The 17,560-nt window shown below is 52.7% G+C and overlaps 1 protein-coding gene across 2 annotated transcripts in view; it reads left to right on the forward strand.

Annotated features, from left to right (window-relative positions):
• GRK5 (G protein-coupled receptor kinase 5) overlaps positions 1-17,560 on the forward strand; it is a 206,230-nt gene that overhangs the window by 149,497 nt on the left and 39,173 nt on the right. For both annotated transcript variants that reach the window (XM_032423099.1, XM_032423100.1), the window contains exon 4: positions 6,865-6,942. In XM_032423099.1, coding sequence (XP_032278990.1) covers positions 6,865-6,942 — 78 coding nt within the window. The remainder of the gene's footprint in view (positions 1-6,864; positions 6,943-17,560) is intronic.

Here is a 17,560-nt window from a genome sequence, read left to right on the forward strand (position 1 = left end):
TTAGCACTTATTTCCTGGATGTCTCCAGTATATCATACTCTGTTCTAGCATTCGGAGACTACACACTGAGTAGGAGAAGAAAGTTCCTGCCCTCATGGAACTTGCTTTCTGATTAAATGAAAGATTAAAAAATGAATAAATTAAGATAACTTTTAATGAAGTAAGCGATACTAGCTATGAGCTCAGATACGTAAGTATTCGTTACCTATTGCTGAATAAGAAATTACCTCAAAACTGAGCAGCGTGAACCAACAAGAAACACTTATCTCATGGCTTTTGTGGGTCAAGAATTTTGGAATGATTTACTGAGATGCCACTGACTCCAGCTTTCTTAAAAGGTTCTGTTAAGGGGCGCCTGGGTGGCTCAGTCGCTAAGCGTCTGCCTTCGGCTCAGGTCATGATCCCAGGGTCCTGGGATCGAGCCCCACATCGGGCTCCCTGCTCAGTGGGAAGCCTGCTTCTCCCTCTCCCACTCCCCATGCTTGCGTTCCCTCTCTCACTGTGTCTCTGTCTGTCAAATAAATAAATAAAAAATCTTAAAAAAAAAAATTTCTATTAAGATGTTGGCTAGGGCTACAGTCATCCAAGGCTTGGTCTGTTCCAAGTGTATGCGCTTGGCTGGCAGGTTAGTGGTGGCTGTTGGTTGGAGGCCCCAGTTGTTTTCCATGTGAACCTCCCCACGGGACTGCTTGAGTGTCCTTGTCACATGGCTGGCTTTCCCCAGAGCCAGTGATTCAGGACAGCACGCTGGAAGCTGCAGTGTCTGTTATGACCTAGCCTCAGAGGTTCCATACTGTCCTATCCCCAATATCATAATATTTACACAGCTTAGCTCTTTCCAGTATGGAAAGAGACTTCTCAAGAGCACGAATAACAGGAGGCAAGGATCATTACGGTCTCCATTTTGGAGACTGGCAACTACAGATAGGAGGTTACAGCAAATGAAATCTTACATCAGGAAATGCTAAAAGACACTTCAAGCCATTCATTAGCCCAGAACTGTAGGAAATCACTTGAAATCAGTGGGCTATCACTTGGCATTAAATGTGCCCGGTTATCCTGAAATTATTTGTAACACGTAACAATTTGCTGCGCCTCACCAGAGGAGTTAGGTATCCTGCTTCTCCTATTTATGAGTCATACCCAGTATTTGTCTTGTCTATCATGTCTGTGCTCTCCCCAAAGAGGGAGGGGGGTAAGGGAAGTAATCATTCTTCAGATGGACATGGAGACCCTCAGAACAGTTGGTAAAGCCAGACCCTGGGAGCAGGGTCATCTTGAAAAAGTACTATTTATAAAATGGGTTCATCTAGTAGACCTCTATGGGATTGTCCAGTCTCCTGGGTCCCCCACCCATACTCCTGAACATGGTTCTTCTAGAAGCTGCCATGTTCCTAACAGTGTCACACACACACCCCCCTCCCGTTCACAGTCAGTTGGAGCAAGGATGAGCCTGTGAGCCAATGTAGGCCAGTGATTTCTTTCTCTGGGATTTATAGACTTGAGAGGAGGTCCTTCTCTGGCAGAGAATGCTTAACATAAAAAGCCTGGGAGCTGTTGACTACCATGTGCCACTGGAGTAAGCCAGTCAGCATTGAGAATGAGGCACGTGTGCATTGCACACACACATGCACATGCATGTGGATGAGAGTGGGTTCCAGAAGTGCTCATGTTGCTACTTCCTGATAGTCTGGGCTTGGCTGCATTTCATTCCCCCCACAGTTTGGTTATTCAGTCCATCCTTGAATTCTAGGAGCTAAGAGATAACGGTTTTGCCTGAACTGGGCTAGATTGAGATTCTTCTCACTTAGGACTGAAAGAGTAACAGGGAGAGTCAAAGGCCTATGCATGGTGGCCTTATGAGCCTTGTTGGAGACAGAGAAATAATTCTGGGGCTGGCGGAGGAGGGGAAGCAACTAGGCAGTCCAGGGGTGGTGGAGGGGGTGGGGAGAGAGCCACTCAGGGCTGAGGCTCTCGGGAGAAGTATGATGGGGCAGGCAGAAGGTGACAGCATGGCCCCTCTGCCAGGGGACTCTGACAGCTGCTGGTGAATTTGTCACCTCACCCAAGAGAAAGGTGTGATACCCCTTTCCTCCTTCTTTTTAGCCTCTGCCCCAGCCAGGCTGTGTTGCACGACCTGGTGTCTGTGATGCTGTCAGTATGGTCTGGGGTCCCTTGGGGTCACTCCTCCCACTCTCCAACATGGCCAGGGGTTGACTCCTCCCTCCCTTCTTTCTCTGGTTCCGTCCCATCTGTTGCCCTGAGGGGGGCCAGTGACTCCCTTCCTGACCCAGGCCTAAAAGGGCTCCGCAGATGGCAGCTAGAGACCAGAGAATAGTCTGCCCAGGTAGATACAAGCTTTGGGGCTGACCAGACCCATCTGATCCTGGGACTCCTGGGGGATGCGCCCCTCTGCAGTGCTTCTTCATTCTAGCTGGGGAGCAGAGAGGGCAAGGTCAGGGCCCAGCCATCTGAAGGATTGTTCAGTCAGGGTCCTGGCAGGAGATGGACAGCCTGCCCACGAGCGAGTGCAGGGCTGTTGATGGAGTGCTAAGCAGGATGGGGAAATCAGTAGTGCTGATGCAGTATGTGGGAGCCTTGGCCACCTCTAGGTCTGCAGGGACAAGGGGAGGGACTGATGCAGGCCAGCGTATGTGAGCTGGGTCTTTAGAAGAGGGGCCGGCAACATGGTGCCCAGGTTGGGGGTGGGGGTAATTGCTCACCCTGATTCTCGCCTGCCCCACACCAGGGTAGAGAGTGACTCCAGAGAGGCAAATGGAGACCTCCAGCCCACACGGGCAGCAAAAGCAAGACGCCGAGGCCGGTGTGGGTGGAGCTGGGTGTTTCTCCAGAAAGGGCCGTGGTGAGCAGCGCTGCCAACCAAGCGCGTCACTTGTCCCTGCCGCGAAGACTCTGGAAAAGCTGACCACATCGGTAATTACAGAAGCCGGAGGTGGCAAGACCTCATAGCATCTCTGACTTCATCTTCTTGTCAGGGCAGGAGAAGGTCTCCCAGGAGGAGGAGGTGACATCTGAAGTTAGTCAGAGGCCGAGAGGAATCCGGCTCACTCTGCTCTTCAAACCAGTGCCGGCTGCTTTGAAAACATGGCAGGTCCCCTTTTACTGGCTTGTGGTCTTCATGTTTTTAAAAGTCATCGGAGGGAAATGTGTTTTAATAGAGAGGACATATTTTCACCGGAATTTTCTGAGATTGATGATGCAATTAGAGCAGACCAAGAGGATAAAATATTAGGTTTATAAACTAGGATGTACACCGATGTTTATACTCTTTGGCAGGCAGAGATCTATAAATAATTCTTTCTGCCTTAAACTCGATGTAGTGTTTTGCTCTTTGTGTTAATAGCAGCATCTCCTCCCCAAAGGCCATTTCTGCGTTTGACATAAATCACAGTGCGAGGAGAGGCTCATGAATTGAGCACCTTGGACGTATCTGGGGAAGAGAGATATCCTCCGAGTGGATTAGTGTAGGTGCCCTTTGGTGCTCTGGCTATTAGGGTTGAGCTCCCAGGTTTCAAATGGGAGGGGATAAGACCTAGCACCCTCTCTGGTTGGAGGGAGCTCCCTTACTGATGGAGGTCATGGGGGCATTCCTTGCATGTGGTTTTCTCTCTTTTCATTGGAGTCTTTGGCTGCCATTTCCCGAGCCAGCGCTAATTGTAAAATTCTGGGCTGTTGGCCCAACCTCTTATTTGCTGCTTATGTTTTCTGGTCGCAGCTGATTTCAGCAGCTTTTGCCCACTACCTGGGCAAGGGTGTTCCCATAGCAGTGGGTTCCCGGGTGGTCCCCTGCCTCGGGTGGTGTGATCTGCCTGAGCTCTGCCCACCCAGCTGAGCCGCCATGGTGCCTTCTCTCTGTAGGAGGCCTCTCGGGGGTCACTGTGGAGACATGGCCTGTCACTCCAGGTGACTTAATCAGTGTGGAAAGCCCAGCTGGAAGCCTTCTGTTGGTTTTCTGCCTCCCAACACAAATGCTCTTCAAGTGGTGGTGACCTGACATGGACTCTCAAAGAAAGGCCTTTTGATCCTGGGCTGGGGATGCCTGTCCCCGCGTGCTCCCGGCTGCCTCCCTGTGGAACCGTGGCGCCCAGCCGCCCAGCCGGGCCTCTGCTGGGAGGCAGCTGACCTGAAAGTGATGTTATTTTTTTAACGTGGGTTTTAGTACCCAGAGCAATAATATTTTCAGCTGGTTATTGAGGCTGATTAATGAGCTTCAAGCCTCCATTTGGTTAAATAGAGCCGCCTTCACAGATGTATTTTGGGACAGTGCAAATCCAGGGTTCTGCATGGGATTGAGTTACCCCAAAAGGTGGTCGGCCATTTGCCCGGGGCCTGGGCCCTGCAAAGCAGTCTGGGTAGATTCCCATGGTGCCAGACCACTAGGCGGGTTTCCAGAGCGGCAGGACACTAGGTGCTTCTCTCATCCTGGAAAAAGGGTGGTCAGTTGTGCTCTAGAACTCTGACCGCCTCTGGAGACATAGCTCCCAGCCCTCTCACGTGCTCGCGTGACTGTATTTGAACTGGTTTTTTGTGCTCTCAGAGCCTCAGTTTCCTTATCTGTTAATAGGGAATAATAATACCTACCTTGAGGGTGAGCCTATAACCTACTCCATACTGTGTTGGGTGTGCACACGTGCGTATTAGTTTGGGGGGATTTTTCGGAAGCATCGGGGGAGAAAATAACAGGAAAAACTCAAGGGGGAAGAGCCACCTTCTCTCCTTAGTCTCAGGAAATTGCATCAATCAAATCAATTCAACAAGAAACCGTCAGTCCCACAAGGCTAGTCTTCGTGGTGTGGAGGCATTGTGGAGGGCGACGCACTGGGGCGGGCAGCCCATGGAAGGAAGTCAGGAGGCTTGTGTCCCGCCACCCCCCCCCAGCCCCGTGGCTCTACCACTACCAGCTGTGTGATATTGGACCCGGTCCTTGGCTTCTCTGAGCCTCGGTGTCCAGCTCTGTAAAGTGAGGGGGTTGGATTCTTTCCAGAATTACTATCCCATAGCCCTGTGATCCAAATGATTGAAGTGTTAACATTTCTTCCTTGGAGAAAAATCACTGAGTCTTGATTCTCTATTAGAAGAGAAATTGTAACACAGGAAAAACTTACTCATGTTGGAGGGAAATGTGTGGCTGCATCTGTGGGCACTCCACGTGCTGCCTCTGCTTCCCCCTTTTCTGGAGGGGCTTCTGGACTGGCCTGCGGGGAGAGATTGGACCCTAGACACTGGGTTGTGGGGTTGCCGTGAACTGGGCCAGGAGGGCCGGGGCGCCTGACTCCATGGTGTTTCAGTTTGTGTTGATGTCATTTCCTGTCTCTTTTGAAATAGCTGTACTTTTGGACCGAGGTTGACAAATCCTTGGGTGGTGGATTTTGAAATGGTTATAAACAATTTGCAATTAGTTCTCTTGTCTAAATGAGAAAGGCAGGCTTACCCAGGCTTCTTGTTAACTCGAGGCCTTTTATCCTCTGGCAAGTGCGTCAGATGTGAGTGAAGGAGCCCCTCTTGAGGTCAAGGAAAATAAAAAGGTTTGTCTTTTGGAGGTCCCGCTGACTTGGCCAGCGATCTGGAGTCCTAAATTCCTTGGAGTTGTTGAGAAAGAGCTCCGGTTTGGAGATGGAGGCCTCAGCCCTGCCATCTCCTCTGCATGACTCTGGCCAAGTCTGCTGAACATCCTGCTCTTCATATGCAGACGAAGGGGTGTGGTGGGAGACCCTACCCTCCCACATCACTGCCTGTGCTTTTTTGAGGTTCAGATAAGAACATCTGAAAAGGGGGGCGCCTGGGTGGCTCAGTCGGTTAAGCGTCTGCCTTCGGCTCAGGTCATGATCCCAGAGTCCTGGGATCGAGCCCCTCTTCGGGCTCCCTGCTCCGCGGGAAGCCTGCTTCTCCCTCTCCCACTCCCCCTGCTTGTGTTCCTTCTCTCGCTGTCTCTCTCTGTCAAAAAAATAAATAAAATATTAAAAAAAAAAAAAAAAGAACATCTGAAAAAGGACACCTGGGTGGCTCAGTTGGTTAAGCATCTGCCTTTGGCTCAGGTCATGATCCCGGGGTCCTGGATCAAGCCCTGCCTCGGGCTCCTCAGCAGGGAGTCTGCTTCTCCCTCTCCCTCTGTGTGCATGTGTGCCCTCTGAACATCTGAAAAATCTCTGTATGTTCATTTTATAAGCTGAAAAGCTGCAAAAGGTAAGGCATCCGTATTAGCGTTTTCTTTTGCAAGGCATAATAATGACAATGGTGATAATTACGGCAAGTGTTCATTGAGTATTATGATGTGCCTGGCTCTGGGCTGAGAGCTTTGTCACATTCTGTCTGCGCAGTTGCCCTGTAGTGGTGCTTTTTCAATCTGCATTTTATGGAGGTGAAGGAAATCGTCCAAGGTCATGCAGCTGTAAGGTCTGAGTGACCCGAGGCAGCCTCTCGGGAACCTTCCAGTTTGGTGGCTCGTTATTTTCCAGTGGCTTCCTGTGATTTTGATCTGAGTCGGTGGTTCTCAACCCCAGCTGCCCAGAGCCCTGCCCTCCTGGCCAGAGGGTCAGAGTCTGTTGGTGTGGGGTGGGGCCCGGGTACCAGTGTTTGCTCCCGGTGACCCTAACGTGCAGCCCGAGAGGACAGCACCTGTTCTAATAAGCACGTGTCCATGGATGGTACAGAGTAGGCTGGGCTGGACGTCAGGGCTCCTTGGCCAGGTCTTCTCCCCAGTCTGGGCCTCAGCTTCCTGCTCTGTGGGGGAAGGGAGTGGTCACCTGACCTCCATGGTGTCTTCTCCAGGGGCCGAGAAGCTTATGTAACTAGAAGCAGCTCAGGAGCAGATCTGTTATTGTTCTTTTCCTTCTTCTGTTTCAGGCAGAATATGAAGTTACTCCAGATGAAAAGCTGGGGGAAAAAGGGAAGGAAATTATGACCAAGTACCTCACCCCAAAGGTAAGAGGCCGCCCAAACCCCACAGTAGGAGGAATAGGAGGTGTTCTAGAGGAATCTGGGCCCCAGATCCCAGCCAGGCCATGTGGGGAGCTGTGAAGCACCCAGCTGGTGGCAGCTGTTGGTCTCCAGAGATCCAGCATTCTCACCTCCCTCAGAGAGTGCCCGAGACAGGCAAGGCCAAGGCAGGTGGGCCAGGCCGGGCCCGGGGTGGGGTGGGGAGGCCTGCTTCCTGGAGCCCAGTCCCCTCCAGGGGCCTTATGCTGCCATGGCCAACACCCAAGTGTTTGTAGCTGGACCAGTGGCGGCCTGGCCCAGAAGAAAGGGCACAGCAGGGGTAGTTTGGAGAGGTTGGTGTGGAGGGGAAGGATCGGGGGTGATCAAGAGAGAAATGAAGTGGCTGAGGCTGGTAGAGGCAACATGGGTTGAATACACACAGAATGTAGAGTGTCCTGAAGTATGTTCTGCTGTCTGTTGAAGGGAGAGGGGCCATGAGGCCCCGACTTCAGGAGCACACCCACCCCAGTGCTGAAGGCAGAGAGTTAGCACCACCCCCTGGGGTCCTGGTGGCCTTGGTTCCCTGGAACCTGTTCCTTCTCATCCCCAGCTTGACAGATAAACATGGTCTCCATCTAGTTTACAGCTTGGCCTGGGAGCCTGGGGTTCTAGTCCCAGCTGTTCTACCCACACAATTAAGTCATGTTCCCTCCCTGCGCCTCAGTTTCTGTTTCTTAAAAGTGGTCCTCCTTGCCAGACCCATCTCCTAGAAGCCTTAGGAGCCTGAGATGTGACCTGCATCCCAACAGTTCTGGGTGTGTCCTGTACCCTTGTGGGCCAGCTGTGGCTCCATCCTCATCCAGGATCTGGATGCTGCCTCTCTCCCAGGCTGCCAGGGGACTGGGGCTACCAGAGCCATTGTGATAGGACCCTGTCGGTCCGTCCCCACAGAGAATGGCAGGGAGTGGCAACACACAGGCATGCGGGTCAGGAAATGGCTTCACCCCTAATTTGCCATGGGACCTTGGTCTTCCTCTCCCCAGGCCTCGGTGTTCTTTGCTATAAAATGGGTGAGGCTTGACCAGATAATGTCACAGGGTCTCTGCAAACTGGACCATCACAGACTCCATTCTCTCCAAGCCTACACTGAGGGAAGGACAAGTGGGTCCCAAGATAAGAACCAAACAATGAGAAAGATGAGAGATGCTTCAATCAGAGAGAGAGGTGTTGCCACCGAGGTGTAGAGACTCCCTGGATGTGACATTGGGCCCCTGGAAAAAAGGCAGCGCCTGCCTTGCCGGCCTGCCTTCTTGGGAGTGCTGTCCCCTGGCGGGGGTCCCTTCACAGCTTCACTAAAGCAGAATGCAGTTGCAGAGGTCTGCTGCAGCGCTCTGGAGGATTCCCCTCAGGAGACAGGATTGTGGACACAAGGAATCCGGGTCCCATACAGCAGCTCCTGCAGCCCTAGGTGGGCTTCTGACAGCCTGTGACCCCCTGGCAAGGGCATCCAGGGTGACCCGAGGCCTTTACACTCACAGAAGCTCCTTCAGAGTTTAAAATCAGGCCTCCTCTGCCCTGCGCATACAGACCATCTCCGCAGGTTTTTATACGTTTTATCGACGTGACATGGAAGTCCCTTGAGGCCTGTAACTCCTACCCTGATGTTCTCAACAAGCATCCCAGGAGGTCCTTGGTAGTTCTGGTCCCCCCCCCCCCGCACACCCTTGCTGCCCCCTCGGGGGTTCTGGAGGGCCAGGGGGCCCCAAGCGTGTGGGGTTGTCCCACCTCCCGGGGGTCTCTCGTACCACACTAGGTCCTGTTCTGGAGCAGGGCTGCTCATCTCCAGCATCTGCGGGCGGCCAGGGGCATCTCTGTGCAGTCAGTTCAGCCTCACACCCAGAGAGGTCTCCTGTGTCACTTCTTCCGGCTCCCGCCAGGCCACCACCCCGTCTTGTCATTCTCTCGCTGCTTCCCCTTGCTGTCTCTCTGCTTCTGCTTCCTTCGTAAGCATACGCTTCTGTCCACGTGATGGGCAAGCACTCCCAGTCCTTCTGCACATGGCACAAATGAGAGGATTCACGTTCATAAAAGCCCCAGACGCTGGGCAGGGCCAGCTTGCTCTGCACAGGCGCGGCCCTGGGCACACGTGGCTGCCCGCTCCGTCCGTGCGGCCATGGGGCCTTCGGGCAGCTGTGCCTTGTTCCAGATACAGGCCTTGTTGGCATCTCTGAAAGTTCTCAGGTTGAAAATGGTCAAGGAGGAGACGTGTGAGCAGGGTCCCCGTTTCCCCGCACTCGCAGCCGCTGTCATGTTGCTTTTGATCTCCTGGCCACCGCTTGAGACAGCGTGAACACCCTGGGCAGAACCAGGACCCAGAGCTCAGAGGAGGCATGGCCCTGAGGGTGTAAATACCCCCGGGTGGGTGAGAACAACAGCTCACCGGCTCCGCGCCTGCGGGGTGCCAGACACCTCCTAGGCGTCACCTGTGCTGGCCACAGGCTCCGTGAGATGAGACGAGTACAGGGGGCTGCCAGGGCCAGGTGGGGCGGGTGACGTGCTCTGGCCACTCAGCTAACAGAATCTTCAGCTGCGCTCAGCAAAGGCGGTTTCCACGGTGCCTCAGCTTTGCCGGTCCAGCTCTCCATATGCACCCGGTTGGGGCTGCCCACCCACTTGTGTTCCCCCCAGACAGTGGCAGCTAACGTGTTTTGAGGACCCACTGTGTGCAGACACTCTCTCCGCTAGTCCTTGCTGCTATCACGTGTTGGGATTCCATTGGCTCCATCTTATGGATGAGCACGGGGAGGCTCCGGAGGGACTGTCACTGTCCCAGGTGATGCAGCCGGGACTTGAGCCCCCCACCCCCAACTGTGGTGCCCTGTTTCCCACATCTGGTCCCTCACTGCCATTCTGCTGCCCCCGCCCCGGCTGTGGTCTACAGTGAGGATGAAGTGGTTCCTTTGTCCAGCCTTATCGGCTCCTTCGGCCCATCCAGGGGCTGCTGCAGGGGCTGTTCCATTCTCTCCCTGCCTGGCCAGCCTCATCCGGAAGCCCCTGCTGGCGGACCCCATCCTGCTCTCCGGACCCCCTGCCCCTGCTCAGTGCTGCCTCCATCTCCTAGAGGGATGGGGCCCAGACTCCTCATCAGCCCAGACGGTTTTACAAGTGCCTCTGAGCCTGCCAACATTTTTCCTTAAGTACTCCTCAATTATAAAAATTTAAACCACACCATATGTTGTGGCCCAGGGGCCTAGGGGAGGTGGTCAAAGCAGCCCCGTGGGGCGACTGTTTTCCTACAATAAATTTCGCACTGCCTCCCAGTCCTTCCTGTAGACAGTCTCTCGGGAGCTGTTTTCACTTCTCAGTGCTGCAGATGCCCCAGGGGCTGGGGAGCCAGGGGCTGGGAGAGAGGGGTCGAGCTAGTGGCTGAGGCCCCAGTGTTGGCCCTGAGGTCTTTGAAGAACTCCCAGAGCCATTGTCCCCAAACCCAGATCGTCCTTACCTTGAGCCCTTCTTGAAGTTGTAGGCCCTGTGTCTCAGCTCCACGCAGCATTTCCAAAGGGTAGGCTGAAGGACACTGATCATTTGAGAGGCTCTGTAGTCAGTTACCTGTGGGTAATACTACATGTATCTTCCGCTTGTAAAGATATCGAAGACTCTGAGAAGTCCTGCAATAAAGAAACCTGTTTGCAGACAAAGCATTTCCCAAACTTATTTGACCATAAAACCTGTGCCCCCCAAATTTTACATCCTGCTGGATACATCTGTCGTTGCAGAAGACATCCAAAGGTCTTCATGACCTGGTTTCCTTCTGCTTCAAAATCCTTTCTCCTGATACCTCTCCCACAAGCCTCCCACTGGGCTTTGGCCATGTCATTTCCAGTCTCATCTCGACCACACCTCGTAGCCTTTGTTCAGACTGCGCCTGCAGGGCCCTTCACCTAGACCCCCTGCTCTGGTTTTTTTCCCTTCTGTGTCCCTCAGCCTGACACCTGGGCTGCACACAGCCCCTTGCCTCTGGCCACCTACCTGGGTGGTCTCTGAGCGCGACGCACTGTTGTACTCACGCAGGTACACACGGTCAGCGCTCCAGGCCCCCGGGGGTGCTGAGGAGCCCTCCTTGCAGAGCTGGTGACAGCACATCCGGGGACCAGCCCGCTGCAGTGTGGCAGGAGCCGTGGCAGCACTTTGCAAAGGGAAGCTGCCCCTACACCAGCCTGAGTAGCCAGGGAGGCGTCTGGGAGGTGACGCAGCTGAATCAGATGTTAACGTGAGGAGGAGGAGGAGGAGGCCAGATACGAATGAAAGGAAAGAAGGGCCTTTCATGGGCAAAGGTATAGAGCAGTGGTTCTCACCTGGGGACGTTTTCCGCCCCGGGAGACAGTCGGCAGTGTCTGGAGATAGCTTTGATTGGCACAGTTGGGAGGATGTGCTGTGGCATCTAATGGGTAGGGGCCAGAGATGCTGTTGAACACCTTCCGATGCACGGGACGGCCCCAGAACAAAGAATTCTCTGACACTAAGTGTCAGTGGCGCTGAGGTTGAGAAACCCTGCCGTGGAGGTGGGAGAGGGTGTGCGGTGGTCAGTATAGCAGGAGTGGAAAGATAGGGGGATGAGGGCCCTCTGGGCGGCCTGGCAAACCGTGCTGAGGAGTTTGACACCATCCCGGTGGCCGCGGGGGCCACGAGGGCTTCGCAGGCCCTTTGCAGTTCAGGCTGGTCCCTCTGACCACATGGGGGTGAGAAGGGAACGGGACCAGAAGACCATCCAGGGGGCTGCTGCAGGTGCTGTAGGAGTGACTGTGCCCCATGCTGGGACAGTGGCCCTAGGGACGTGGTGGCACAAGAGTCTTGGGAAATGTTAGGAGGAAGGAGCTCTTAGGGGATGGCCCGGTGTGGGGCATGAAGGAGAACGGGCAGAAGGAGTCCCAGGTGACTCCCTGGTTTTCATCTTGAGTTACTGAGTGGCTGCCCTTCTCCCCCACCCAGGAAAGACAGAGAGACGGAGCACATAGGACGAAGGTCATTGCTACAGGTCGCAGGGTTATTAGCTCATCGGGCAGAGGTGATGGCGTCTGCTCTGTGGGTATCCCCTGCGCCTGCACCGTGCTGGACTCACGGCTCTCAATCATTGTGAGGTGGTTTGAATGAGACAGTGAGGGGGCCCTGGGAAGCTTCCTTCTGTGGGCCCCTCACCTTGCCTGCCTCGTGTCTTTTCCTGGGGAGCTGCCACTTGGCTGGCTTGTGTTCCCCGGTGTCTGACATGGTGTGTTTGCTGAGAGTCTGGCTGGAAAGTCCCTGCTCAAAGCCAGAGCTTATGCCTGGAGCTGAATTCTCATTCCCTGTGCGATGATGCTCTTCAAACCCTGGCTTGAAGGCTTCCTTCCCAGGCGGCAAAGCCCACTCCTTGGACGCTGCCCAGATCTTGCATCAGTTGCCCAAACGTGGCAGCTTTGCTCTGGAGGCTATTAGAGACACCAGTCCTGGGCAGGCTTTGGAGTGCACCAGAAGTGGTGGGGATCTAACACAGAGGCAGCAGAGTGCTTTGAGAAGGTGTTTCAGAACCAGGTAGACCTGGGTTGGAAGCCAGACTCGGCCTCCTTTAGCTGCATGGCCTTGGGAAAGTTAATGAGCCTTCCAGTGCCTCGGGTGATTCATCTGTCAAGTGGGTGGGGTGGCTGTGAGGGTCACAGATATACCAGCAAGTACAAAGCTCAGAGCTGGTCGTGTTAGACGCTCACTCAGTGGTGGCCGGTGTCTGACTGTCCCCCTCCTCTCTGTGCTTTCCGAATTAGGCTGTTGAATGAGGAAATCATTCAGACGTGAACTCCAGCTGTGGAGTTGAGAGAGGCCAAGGAGGGGTCTGGAGGGCCCCCACCACAGAGGCTGGCCAGAGAGGCCAGGCTCATTAGAAGGCAATGCATTCGTCAGGATGATTAATACTAGCTGCCACAAGAAACAACCCCCAAATCTCAGGGGCTTCACACAACAGAGATTCTTTCTTTCTTAGGCACAATCTGATTGGGTCTTCAGCTCTCTTGGGTGAAGACCAGGGGTCCTGGCTGCTTTTGTGGCCCCACCATCTTGAAGATGTTGCCTCGTGGTCACTGCCAAAGGGGAGGAGAGGAGTGAAGGAAGCGCAGGAGCTGCCTTGTTAAAGCTCCACTGGCCAGCAAGGGGGTCTGGAGGATTCGGGGAAGCGTACGGCGCATACAGCTTCCTGCCTACCTTCTCACCCCCCAGACCCCAAACTGCACACATTGTCTGTATGACAGGCTAGTCCTCTGGTGCTGGTGAGACAGCCATGGGTATCGCATGTCCTAGAAATAGTCAAAGGTGTGTCAGCTCAGAGCAGCTGCCCAGAGGCCCCTTGGTGGGATCAGATTTGTGTGCTGGGCTCTGTAGAGATCTGGGCAGTTCACCTTCCAGGTACGTGCAGACCAGAGGTGATACAGGTGTTCGGGGGGTGCGTATGGGGTGGGGAGGGGGGCAGGCTTGCTCTGAGCTGGGGTGGACCGGCCAGTATTTTTAATTATAGTAATAAATAATAACAGGTGATTATGAAAGCAGTGTGATATATCATCCATCACTACAGACTTTAAAATACTAGCGTTATGGTGATAAAATTCACATACCGTAAAATTCATCCTTTTAAAGTGTACAGTCAGTGGTTCAAAATATTCACAAAGTTGTACAACTACCATCACTGTCTGCTTCCAGGACATTTTATCACCCCCAATGGCAACTCTATACTCATTAGCAGTCACTCCCTATTTCCCTTTCCTCCCAGCCCTGGGCAACCACTAATCTACTTCCTGTCTCTGTGGATTTGCCTGTTCTGGACATCTCATGTACATGGAATCATACAGTGTGTGGCCCTTTGTATCTTCTTCCACTGAGCATAGTGTTTCCAGGGTGTATCCATGTTGTAACATGTATCAGTACTTCAGTCTTCTTTATGGCAGGATGATATCGCACTGTATGGATAGACCCTGTTGTATGTATCTTGTCATCAGTTGATGGACACTTGGGTGGTTTCCACTTTTTGGCTAGAATGAATAATGCCGCTGTGAACATTCGTGTACAAGTTTCTGCCTGGACGTAAGTTTTCATCTCCCTTGAGTAGATAACATTGGAGTGGAATAGCTCGGTCACGTGGTAACTCAATGTTTAGTGATTTGAGGACCTGCCAGACCACTTTTGTAGGGGCTGCACCATTCTCCACTCCCACCAGCAGCGCCTAAGGGTTCCCATTTCTCTACGTTCTCACCAACACTTGGCATTTTCTGTCTTTTTAATTGTATTCATCTTAGAGGGTATGAAATGGTATCTCATCGTGGTTTTGATTTGCATTTTCCTAATGGCTAATGATGCTGAGCATCTTTTCATGTGCTTATCGGCCCTTTGTAGACCTTCTTTGGAGAAATGTCTATTCAGATCCTTTGCTCACTTTTAAATTAGGCTGGTCGTCGTCTTAATGTTGAATCCTAAGGCTTCTTTGTATGTTCTGCATACAAGTCTTTTATCAGATACATGATTTGCAAATATTTTCTCCCATTCTATGAGCTGTCCTTTTACTTTTGTGATGGTGTCCTTTGAAGCACAATGGTTTTTAATTTTGATAAAACTCAGATTCATTTTTGTTACTTGTTTTTAAAGGACTTGCTTTCATTTTGTCTTATCTTTCCTTGTCAGAAGGCCTCAGGGTTTTGGGGAACAGGGTGCATATGGGGACAAAGTAAACAAATTGTAGTGCATGTTAGGCCCATGAATCTGTCTTCCTCTGGAGAACCAAAGCCCCATTGCCAGTTGGGAAGAGCAGGGCCAGGCATGGTCCTTCACGATTATTCTAGTCCTCCCAATTGACATAACAGTATCCTGTCCTTTAGGCCATCGGTGTCCAACACTGCAATGGCATTGTACAGACCTGTTCTTGGCTCTTCCATAGCAACTCCCCAAGCTGGGTGTTAGTGTACCCATTTTACAGATCAGGCAACCAAGTTCTGGGAAGGGAAGAGGCTGGTTTCAAATCATGGAGGCAGGGCTTCAGGTGAGCCCCTGAGTCTCCTGCTTCAGCAATGTTGTTCGTAGTCCGACTTGCCGTGATTCATTTTAATTGGGCCCATGAGCAGTGGTGCCAAGTCTCCATTTTTGAGTTGTACCACCCCAGTCACTGAGGCCTGGCAGGTGGCACCCAGTTTTAATGTACTATCAGCAGACTCCAGGGGAGGCTCAAACCTGGTGGAGGGTCCTGCTGAAGGGGCCTGGACACCAAGGTGCACTGGTGGGTTGGGGCAGACTCCTGACATGAACCGGCTTGGCAGCCTCTGTGGGATGCTGGGAATGCCCGGGGTGGGCAGCTTTTGGGGGGCACTTCTTGCTGGAGGTCTCCTGGCAGGATATTGTTCTCTGGGCCTCACACAGACACAGGCCTCTTTGCTTCTGTAAACAATGATAGGGTAAGGCAGGGAAGTTTGTTCTTGTTAAGGGGAAGTTACCCATCAGCCCAAGTTTTTGCACAAAAGAAATCTATTCCTAGTGCTGGTGTGGCTCTCCGGAAAACATCCACCTTTTAAAAAGTAAAGAGCTTGAATGAAAGGAAATAATAATTATTCCAAGTTCCTCTTTCTCTGGCCCCCGGCCCCCTGCTCATTTCACCGGCGCCTCCCCCTTCTCAGCCTGGGCAGCCGATTAGGAGTCTGAGGTAGCCCAAGCTGGCTAGCTTCTCCGAGGGGACAGTTCCTCCACCTTGGGGGCGGGGCAGTCAGCAGCTTCGGTCCTTGCCCTCAGGAGCACATGGAGCCCCAGCTCTGCCACCTTCCTGCTATACATTCCTGGAGCCTCCGTTCTCCCGTCTGAGTATGGGGATGATAAACATGGCGCGCGGATGGGTTCATGGCCAGCCTTCCTTCTGACAGCAGGCACCCCCAGTCCTGCTGCATCTGCATACCACCCTTACAATTAGTTATATGTAAGTTTTTTCTCTTTTAAATTAACTCATGTCTTTCTGTTTAAAATCAGTGAGTTTGGGGCTCCTGGCTCAGTTAGTGGAGCATGCAACTGTTGATTGCGAGGTCGTAAGTTCGGGCCCTATGTGGGTGTAGAGGTTACTTAAAATCTTTTAAAAATTAATTAACTAATTAATTAATTAAAGTAAATGAGTTTCAAAAGAAAACTTTGTGTCAAGACCATGCCTGGAAAGCCAGCATTTATTTATCATACAGAAAGCTAACTGGGAAAAGTGGCATTAAATCCTCCCCGGATCCTCTTTTGCCTGCCTAAGGCTCTGAGCCTAAAGCTGCCTTTCTCTTTGTTTGGAAGAGAGATTAGTGAGTATTGGAGATGTGTTAGCAAGACGGTGGCCCCACACTGAGACTTTCTTCTTGATGACGGGAGGCTCAAAGGAGAACTGAAAAGAGAATACCTTTATCACTAAGCGATTCAGTATTACTTAATTGTGTTCCTGCACCTCCTAAGACCATCTCATCATCTTCGGAAAATGCTGGGCTAACTATCTACCTCCCAGCTGTGATGCATTTTATAAATGTTGGCTTGTTGCTGGAGACAGCATGACCTGGAGCCAGGAGCACTGGACTAGGAGTCAGGCTCATTCCCCATCGCCCTTCCGGGGTTCTGTGGCCTGGCGGGGAGCTGGCCTAGAGTCTGCCTAACCGTCTAACCAATCCTTGGTCCCCAGGGCAACCCAAGGCATGGGATATAGGTGGTTTGGACAAATCGCTCCCTTCCCAGTGCCTGCCCCATCCTCCATGGGGTTTGGGGCTTCCAGACACTGGCCCCGGACCCAGCATTTCATGTCCACTAGATTGCTTGGCCCTCATCTGTCTCCCAGAAGATGCCTAGAAGAGCATCTCCATCCTGCTGTCAGTGAATCCAGTGAGCTCGGAGTCCACCTTCGCTTGAGCCCCTTCTGAGCAGGATCTGGCTAGGCAGGCAGCGGGGCTGAGGGGCAGCGGAGCCTGCCTCCTGGCTTTTCCCACTTTGCCACAGCACTGCAAAATGACTCCGCGGAAGAGGACTGAGAAGAAAACTTGAGAGAGGAACTTCCTGAGTTTTCTCAAGCAGCAGTGGGGAAGGGGAGGCTGGGCCTCTTCCTCTTCCATTTTTGGGAGCAGCAGAGAGCAGAATTCAAAACAAATAAAGGCACATTTGTGCTTACTAGCTATCCTGGGGCAAGACAGAAGGGAGCTAGCATCTACTGAGCAACTGCTGCATGCCCGGAACTCCATGTTCCCTGTTTCACTCGGTCCTTGTAACAGTTGTCTGAACAGATGAGAAACGAGGGCTGAAAGGGGTTAAGTAATTGCCCAAGAACACCAAGCTTGGGCCAAGTGGGGAATCGAAGCCAGGCCTGAGCCTCAAAGCCTGCCTCTTCTCGTCCCCCTCACAGCCAGATGCCTGCTCTCCCTGGGCCTCAGTTTTCATCAGTAGAGTGAGGAGGTTGGCCTGCATGCCATCTGAGAGGCCCATCCGGCTGCAACCCCCTGCGGTCCCAGGAGCAGTTCTTACTGCGTGCCAAACATGATATGGGCTTTAAATAATTCACTTAATCCGCACATCTATCCCGTGGGTTATTATCTCCATTTTAAAAATGAAGAGATGGGGC

This window comes from Phoca vitulina, unplaced genomic scaffold, assembly GCF_004348235.1.
Source record: "Phoca vitulina isolate PV1807 unplaced genomic scaffold, GSC_HSeal_1.0 scaffold28, whole genome shotgun sequence".
NCBI classification, from domain to species: Eukaryota; Metazoa; Chordata; class Mammalia; order Carnivora; family Phocidae; genus Phoca; species Phoca vitulina.